The sequence below is a fragment of the Nothobranchius furzeri genome, chromosome 11, assembly GCF_043380555.1.
Source record: "Nothobranchius furzeri strain GRZ-AD chromosome 11, NfurGRZ-RIMD1, whole genome shotgun sequence".
Classification (NCBI taxonomy): Eukaryota; Metazoa; Chordata; class Actinopteri; order Cyprinodontiformes; family Nothobranchiidae; genus Nothobranchius; species Nothobranchius furzeri.
This window is the reverse complement of record NC_091751.1, coordinates 29621726-29630246: the sequence shown is the minus strand read 5'-3', so window position 1 is coordinate 29630246 and position 8521 is coordinate 29621726. Positions and strand designations below refer to the sequence as shown.

The following is an 8521-nucleotide window of genomic DNA, read 5'->3' as shown; positions in this document are numbered from 1 at the left end:
GTGCATTCTGGGCTCTGTCAGCAGCCTTCTGCTGTCTGAGGAAGAAACTCTTAAATGTAATCTACTGACCCCGCTCTGTTATAAATATTTATATTCAGAACTACTTAGACTTTTTGTTTTAAGTTCATTAATACCAACTGGTGGGCCTCCTTACTATGAGTTATCAGAAATATCCTTGGATTTTCCTGACGCTTCAGCCTCAGCTGGGTGAAATGTATTTGAGTATTTCTCTGTTGAAACTCTTCAGAGCCTTGTGCACAAAATCCTTATTTAGCTGCTGCATCAAGAACAAAACTAAACAGAAGGGACACTTTTTCACTCAGCTTTGTGGAAAATGTTGCTCTGGTATGGAAACTATTACCTAACTTTTTTGTTAAACTCATTAAGACTTTATTTTGCAAACCCTTTTAAACAGATTTTTTTACGGTATTTTTTAAACCTGCATGTTGAGTCGTACCGATGTGATGTCATAATTTTGTCACATGAACAAATATGTGAAATCATTAATCTGACAAAAACTACCTCATTATTTCAGTGTTTTAACTTCAATATTGCATAAAATTCTAAACTAATCTGGAAGAGACTTATTGTCATTTTCTGATTTTTTTGACTCAACAAGTAGAAATAATTGGTTGTGTGTTTATATTTTGAGCCAAATCCATGTGTGTTTGATATAAACATTAAAAGTACAGGAGTACTTTCTGCTGATTACATGTTTTCTCATTTGACACATGTCTGTTAGCTACCTCTATAGACTCGTTTATACTTCTCCATCTGCGGAGGTGAGGAGACACACGGCGCCATTCTCCGAAAGGCCCGCAAGGACCAACCTGAGGTTTTTAACCATTCGTCAGAACGCTGTCTCTTTGTAACTAAAGTTTTCATTCCTCTAAATCAGGCAGTTCCAGCTCAGTGAAGTCTCACCCAGCCAACCATTGATCCTTGAGTGGATTGGCGTCTGCATGCTTTTTTAAAAATTTTAACATAATAGGAACAACGACAAATTCCGACATCAACACAAGAATCTAAAATTCAACTTCACGCCTCCTTCAAGATGTTACCGTTTACAAGCTGAAGTAAATAAACTCGTTGACTGTGACGTGACTGCAATGGTAAAGGTCCACACCCCCTGCTGTCCTGGCGGAGAACTGCTTCACACCACTGACACATCAACAAAGAAGTATAAAAGGAAAAAGTCTGTATTGATGCGTGCGTGATGGAGACGAGTTTAAGAAGCTTACAGGCTTGGAGATCCTGACCCAACAGCCTACAGCCTCAGCCCCTCGGCACAGCAGAGTCAACCGCAGGAAAGCGAAGAGAACAGAGTACCTGGGAAAGTCAGCTCGCCCAGGTCCTCACCACCATCCCCCTTCCCCAAAACCCAAACGGTTTCTGCTCCACTGCACTCATCAGCAGCACTTGGTACTCAACCTGTCCCTCTAACCTCCTCCAGCGTGTCCTGGCTCAATCTGGGTGCTTCCTGCCAGTAGGTCAACGCATTCCTCTCAAACTGGTAAAGCGCCTTGCGAGTGTAAAGAAGTGGTCCCGGGTTTCATGCAGAAAACCACACGTCAGCTTCTCAATCCAACATTCTACCATGGACCAGACCTTCTTCTCGAACACCCTGGAATAGACCTTTCCAGGGAGGGTGAAGAATGTGATGCCCTAAAGTTGGAACACGTGTCTGCCCCCCTTTCTTAAAAAGGCTGGTCACTGAGAAACCATTTGTAATCATTATTTCTGATTCTAATGGATCACTCTGAGTGTTTCATGAAGGCTGAACATGAAAATTGTCCCCTACACCTATCTCCTGTATTAGCTTCTGATAGAAAAAAGTCAGTGAAATGGATTAGAAAATCCTGACAGATCTATGTCACACTGTCACTAACATTCATGGACTCACCCATATTTTATCATGACGGAGAAGGCTGTTATTGGTTTAGAGTCCAGGAAACAGCAGAGAACGTCTCGGCTAGTAGAAGCTAACAGTTAGTATTATCCACTCCATCACACAGCAGAACTCCCCCAGGTTTTTATTGTTTGTGGAGATAAAACATCAATGTTGTGGTTGTACATTTCTGCAGAGTACAAGGCATTCATTCCTACCAGAGACCACTGCAGATCTATTATAAATACAATCGAAGGACCTCTTTCAAAACAGCTCAGCTCTGGTTCCTCACAAATTCCTGTCTCCACTCGCGTGCTCAGCCCCTTTCAGGCAATGGGATCCATCTTCCAATGGAGGATATTTTGAGTAAAACTGTTTCATTAACGTCAAAAAGCTGTTTGATCATCACGTTTATTCTATAAAAGTTTAAAGATCTGAACCGATGGGCGAACATGAGATAAACGCGGCTGCAAGTCTGAATGCACCTGCGTCGGTCTGATGCAGGATCAGGGTCTCTCTGATCAGGGAAGTGCGCGGACACCTGCGGTTGATCAAAACACGTCACCGGATGAGACTTTTTAGGATAAAACTCCCTGCTCCGTTATTCCTCCGGATCCGCGCACGCCCGTCTCCGGTGCGCCGTAAATAATGTTGATAAAGACGCTGGCTGGCGTATCAACCCCCCCCCCCCCCCCTCTAAATGACCCCGTTTCCAAACGACATTGGAAGCCTGTTTAAACAGATGAAGCCTTAAATTGTCTTGCTTGTGCGCGCATTAATCTCCCATTCATCATCATTACTGCGTGATTGGTCCGTCTACGCCTCCGCCAGCCTCTCCGTTATGCACAAGGCTCCTAAATTAGGATGTAATCCAATTTCAGTAGCAGCCACACATCCATGAAGCCTTTCTCCCTTTGGCTGGTGGACAGCTGCAGCGCACCGCCCCTATCCACGCGCTTGGTGCTGGGATCTGACAAACCCCGAGCCAATTCCCGCTAATAGGACCTTAGAAAGCTGGTGTAACGTGCGCAATCCAGACACGAGCCCATCATATCTGCACGATCAATTTTCCTATCAAATGTTGTCGAAGCTGGATGAGGCCGCTGAGGATTCGGTGAAGGACGAAGACTCGTCGATGTGGCTGTAATTTGCTCCTCTTTAATGACGTTCTGGCACAACACGACGCGCAAATTTGGAGGATGATCACATAAAATGTTCCGTTAGTTTATTTTTGTTCATCTTTATTTAATGTCACGTTTTTTATTTTTATTTTATTATGCGCCATTCCTTTGCGCGACCCGCTGATAGTTTCCATAAATCTACCTTGTGGTTCCGGCCCGACTCCGGAGGCTTAAACGGTGTATTATCCCAAACATATGCATTTTAATCAGCTTGGTCACACTTACAAGAACTCCAGTTAATAAGGCCATCAATCACAGGCGCATGCTGCTGGAGCAAGGGTGGCGCGCGCGCGTGTGTGTGTGTGTGTGTGTGGGGGGGGGGGGCATCACGGAGAGCCTTTGTAAAATTTGATTGTCCAAATGTTGTTTTTTAAATGAGGGATGGCTTTTATGCAAAACATTTATTTAGATATTTACATGTTGCGCAATTTAGCTTTTAGACAATGCGCAAACAATGGTTTATAATCCTGCGTTAATATGTGATCTTAGATTTCAACTCCTCGTTTGTGATCTAAATTGTACCCTTAATTTCCGCGGTTTCCATGCGGGCCTTCATTCATTTAAGCGCTAAAACTCCTTTCATTTGACCATAACGCGCAAATTAAGAGCTATCTTGATTGTTTGCTAATTATGCCGACGCCCCCCCCCCTTCCCCCCATTTTCTCAGGCTGATCGATCTCTCTGCTTTTCCAATATTTTCTTCACAAAACTAATTCCGTGTCTATTAAGTGGTTGCAGAGAAAATATGAGTGGCGTTAACGGAGCCCGGGGACCACTTAGCTGTCACGGTCAATCTAGCAGTGTGTGTGTGTGTGTGCGTGCGTGTGTGTGTGTGCGCGCGCGTGCGTGTGAAAGGAGTTTATGAAATTTTCTTTCATCTTGGTTCGTTTGAAAACAGTCAGAATTGGTCTCGTCTGCGCATTTCTTCAGAGACATAATTTATTATTTATTATTTGACTCGACAGACAATCCAACTCAAACAAAACAAACAGAAGAATCACAAAAAATCAGAATAACATTTAAAAACCAAACATGATCAAATGACGTGTTCCTCGTGAAAAGGAGCGTAAATTCATAATTTAATCACATTTCGTCTAATTTCATAATTAACTCGTAGAAAGTCATGTGTACAACAGCATCGATGTGTTTTATTTATTTATTTTATTCTGATTGTCCCTTCTACCCCCCTCCCCCCTCCGCACCGTGCGGGGTTGTTGAAATCCGCTCCCTCGGCGCCTTGTTACCTTTTGGCAGCAACGATCCCTCCCTGGTTTTATCATTAATTCAGCGCTCACGCGCCCCCTCACATTTACATCACTTATTAATTTTACTTGCATGCGCACATTTCGCCTCGTGCCTCTGAGAGCGGAGTTAATGAGATTACCAGTTTGTTAAAAACAGATGGAAAGCGTCGTTTTTGCGGTGACTAATAGGTCAGTTTGAATGAGACGCCAGTCATATTAGAACCCTTGATTTCATCCGTCATGAAGATTTTTCTGCAACTCTGAAAAATATCAAATGAAAGTCAGTTGTGGTCCAAGCGGCCATGTTGGCGCATCTGCTGTGCGTCTTTCTCGGTTCTACTGTTTAATATCGCATCTGACGTCAGATGGAGACGAGCGGTGTTTTATCTGGTCAGAGGCACTTCTTCTCTCTGGTCTAGAGTCACTGGTGAGGATTTGCTGAGAACTGAAGGCGTAAATGTGACAAAAGCGTCCGACCTGCTTGTTGGAGAGCAGGAGAAGTCCGACCCAGAAGGTCTGGTACCGATTCCGTTGGACTGCGAGGAGTGACAGGCCAAGCAGGAACAGGGACTCCCACCGGGCCCGAGGCCGTGGGTTGGACCCGGGTACACAGAAGGATGTCTGAAGGCGCACAGGAGTTCCGGTCTCTGGTAGGGATGGGACAGGACCCGGAAGCTGTCGAGAGAGCGCAGGGGGTTGGAGAAGGGGGCGGCGGGAGCGGAGGCCGCACCGACACTCAGGGGGGAGTAGTAGGGTAGCGGCAGGTGGGATGGGAAAGGGTACGGGAGGTTCCCCGTGGCCGCTGCATGGCTCATCATGTAGGTGTAGAAGGCCGGGTCGGCGGGGTGAGGCCACGTCATGGCCAGGCGCTGACGTTTGTCTTTCATCCTGCGGTTCTGGAACCACACCTGGGACAGGAGACAGAGACACGCTGCGTAAATCATCAACCTGAGCCCTCCCCCTCCGTCTGACCAACAACAACCCTCACCGGGCCTTTACGCAGGCCGCAGGCTGGGCTTTGGGTTTCCTCTGACCCACTAATCAACATCACGGAACATTAATCTGGTTCTGGTCTGGTTCTGGTTCTGGTCTGACCTTACCTTGATGGTGGTTTCGGGGAGGTTTAAGGCAGCCGCTAGCTCGCATCTGCGCGGCCTGGACACGTAGTTCTCCCGGTAGAACTCCTTCTCCAACCGGGCGATCTGCTCCCGGGTGAAGGCTGTTCGGTACCGGCGGATCTGGTCTGCTCCGTAGGACAGCGGACCCTGGCCAGGGACCGTTTTACCCGGGTCAGAACCAGTCTCACCGTGACGCGGAGAGTCATCGCCTCGGCCTGAACAGAGACGCAGGATCAGTGACCGTTTCTGAATAAGAGCTTTACATTAAAATATTATTAATAATAAAAATGAAGAGAAGGGAATAAACACAACTAATTGTTTAAATAAAAATCCAACAGATTAGTTTATCTTTGAAGGCTGAAGAGGATTTTTGTTCCCTGTAGCATCACAGGCTTTTTTCACGACCACAAAAATTCTATTTTTTTATTTGTTCCATTTATTTCTGCATTTATTAGTTTGATAAAAGCCTAAATTAAATAGATGCGTAAACGCAGTGATGACGTGTCATCCTTTTATTTTCCACATGAATGTTCTTCTCTTTGAATGAAAACATCTCAAGTCTTATTGTCATTTTTATAAAAACAAATATCGAACATTTACTGAAATACTCCGTTCATGCACCCTGAAGAAAAGCACGAAAACACCCCATAACATTCCTTTATGTGCATTATTCCCGTGTTTTCCTTCTGCTGCTGCACGCGCAGGCTGTAAAAAAAAAGCCTTTGGTTACGTCGTGGGTGTCACCAGCTGCTGACAGAACAGCTGGACGCACCTCTGCGGGTAAACGTGCCTCGACAAAACGCAGATTGCGTGATTTTCGATTGTTTTTGGTGTTTTTCTGTCAATCTGTGTGTAGATTATTCTGAAAGTGATATTTTTAGAAGCGTGGTTGAGGATTTGCAGAGAGCCATGTAGCCTCATCCTGCAGCTCACCTTTAGATGTTGGGTAGTCCATGCTCTCAGGCGTGCAGCTCACATCGATTTCCTCGTAGAAGTCGGACTCGGTGTCGGAACTGCTGCCGTCCTTGGGATCGGTTCCGAACCTCTCACCGGAGCTGATCCTCTCCTCCGCCAGCAGCTCACGGGAGTAGGGCGCAGCGCCGGGGCTCAGGCAGCTCTTGCGTCCCGGCTTCCCTGGCGGCTCGCGCACAGGGTTCCCGATGGCTTCCGGCAGCCCGGAGCCGTTCTCCTCTCCTCTCTCCTCTCTGCTTTCCATCACTGCTTTAGCGAAGCGGAGGTGGATCGGATGAATGGAGGTGGAATTTGTGGAAACGAGAGGGATGCGATCCGGTCTGATCCTCAGAGAGGAGAACTTCAGAGTGCGGAGAGAGAGCTCTGCGAGGATCAACCATTTACCCCCTCCCTCCCTGTCCACCCCACCCCAACTCTCCCTGCCTTTGCTTGGAGCTGTCACCCCAAACAGGCCAGTGAGCAGGATGCCCCCTCCCCCCACCCCACCACAGCCCTTTGGTGACGGCACGCATTGATTGGCTATGTGTGTACTATCAGAGAGAGAGGATTGTGTGTGTGTGTGTGTGTGTGTGTGTGTGTGTGTGTGTGTGTGTGTGTGTGTGTGTGTGTGCGTGTGCGTGTGCGTGTGTGTGTGTGTGTGTGTGTGTGTGTGTGTGTGTGTCTTTGGTAATATACATTAATAACAAAGAGAAAAACACACACATAATGTTTGGTTAAATAAATTGATGAATAAAATAGAATTAATAATAAATGTGGCTCTTCGCCATAAAAGGTGAATTATGTGCCCTGCCCCCCCTTTCTGAGTGGAGTCAAGTCAAGTCCTCAAAGGTCAAGTGTTCGGTCAGAGTTTAGATAAGAGGCCATTTGAAAGGAAGTCGTTAAGATCTGCAGCGCCTGCAGCAAATCATGGCGCTGAATGCACCACTTTATGCAAAGTTTCATTTTAAAGTCCTTTGTTTGGCGCAACGGACCGGGAACAGCTTTCATTAAAATCTGAACTTTTTCTACATCCAGTTATCAGATTGTTCATTTATTCACTTCAATCGAAGCGTGAATGGTTTTAGTAACTATAGATCTGTTTCAAAATGGGAAGAAATTATGTAAATGTTTTACTCTCAGGGGTCATGTGTTCATTTATTGGTTCTGTTTACTCAAATTATCATTGTTTATTAAGAGTATTCATGCTTCAGCAAGATAGCTTCTATAGTTTTTTATTTATTTATTTATTTATTTTCAGTCTTGTTTTATTACAGCACAATAATAACAATAATAATAATAATTAATCAGTCGTGTTGTTCATCTAAATATTATGGGATGGCTGTGATGTCATCAATAACCAATGATGAGTTTACGTTTAACAGAGTCAGAGGGTCAGCTGCAGCACAAGCTCATTCTGGTTACAGCCTAGAGGCTACTGTGTGGTTGGACTGGTTATTCTTTGTTATTCCGGTTTGTTTAATTGTTAAACACCCAAACCGAACCCTAACATTTACACCACCTGACAACATGCTTCTGGAGCCTGATAGAGAAATGTTGCTGCATTTTATTACAAGTTAGGATTGAATTGACAATAAAATGAGTAAATGTTGGGCATAATTTCACATTATTAGTCTGATCAGATGCAATCCTGCAGGATCAGAGGTTTAGTTTGTGTCTAATTTTAACCTAACAGTAAAAAAAAAAAAACAATCTGAACAGTTCACCTGTTTGCCGGGAGCGACTCACACTTCAAACCGACTTGTGTGTTTTTGGCAGGAAACGTGAAAAAGCCCACACATGTGGGAACAACCTGGAAAATCCGGATTTGAACCTGCAACCTTCTTGCAGTGAGACAACATGGCTGCCAACTGCACCACCATCCATGACTTTACTCGCTGACCTACTGAACTGAACCCGGACTCGTTCCTGTTGGTTCTGATTTGTAATCACAGCATGAATGATCGTTACACCTTGTTTACGTCATCTGATTTCGCTGATTTAAATGAATGATGAAGGTAGTTTGTTTCACTCGCTGCTGCATCAGCTCTGTTTGGGTCTTAAACTGGAAAAGTTACATATTTGTCAGGATCGATTCATTTTTTTGAGGTTTTTACTCAAATGAACTAATTTGTGTGGGAT

At 45.0% G+C, this 8521-nt stretch overlaps 1 protein-coding gene across 1 annotated transcript; it reads right to left on the bottom strand.

Moving 5' to 3' along the window:
* Positions 1 to 2601: 2601 nt before the first annotated feature.
* On the bottom strand, positions 2602 to 6767 carry evx1 (even-skipped homeobox 1). The gene is made up of 3 exons (XM_015955939.3): positions 6365 to 6767; positions 5414 to 5646; positions 2602 to 5221 (listed from the first exon to the last, which is right to left on the bottom strand). Exons 1-3 carry the CDS (start codon positions 6645 to 6647, stop codon positions 4697 to 4699), a joined length of 1041 nt encoding a protein of 346 aa, XP_015811425.3. The 5' UTR covers positions 6648 to 6767; the 3' UTR covers positions 2602 to 4696.
* Positions 6768 to 8521: the final 1754 nt, after the last annotated feature.

What these genes read in the sequence shown, in the direction of transcription:
- evx1 (XM_015955939.3), bottom strand. Translation starts at nt 6,647, where the DNA reads ATGGAAAGCAGAGAGGAGAGAGGAGAGGAGAACGGCTCCGGGCTGCCG. An exon ending in GGACTACCCAACATCTAAAG is followed by an intron (nt 5,647 to 6,364) that starts GTGAGCTGCAGG and finishes GTCTCTGTTCAG; the next exon opens with GCCGAGGCGATGACTCTCCG. An exon ending in TCCCCGAAACCACCATCAAG is followed by an intron (nt 5,222 to 5,413) that starts GTAAGGTCAGAC and finishes CTCCTGTCCCAG; the next exon opens with GTGTGGTTCCAGAACCGCAG.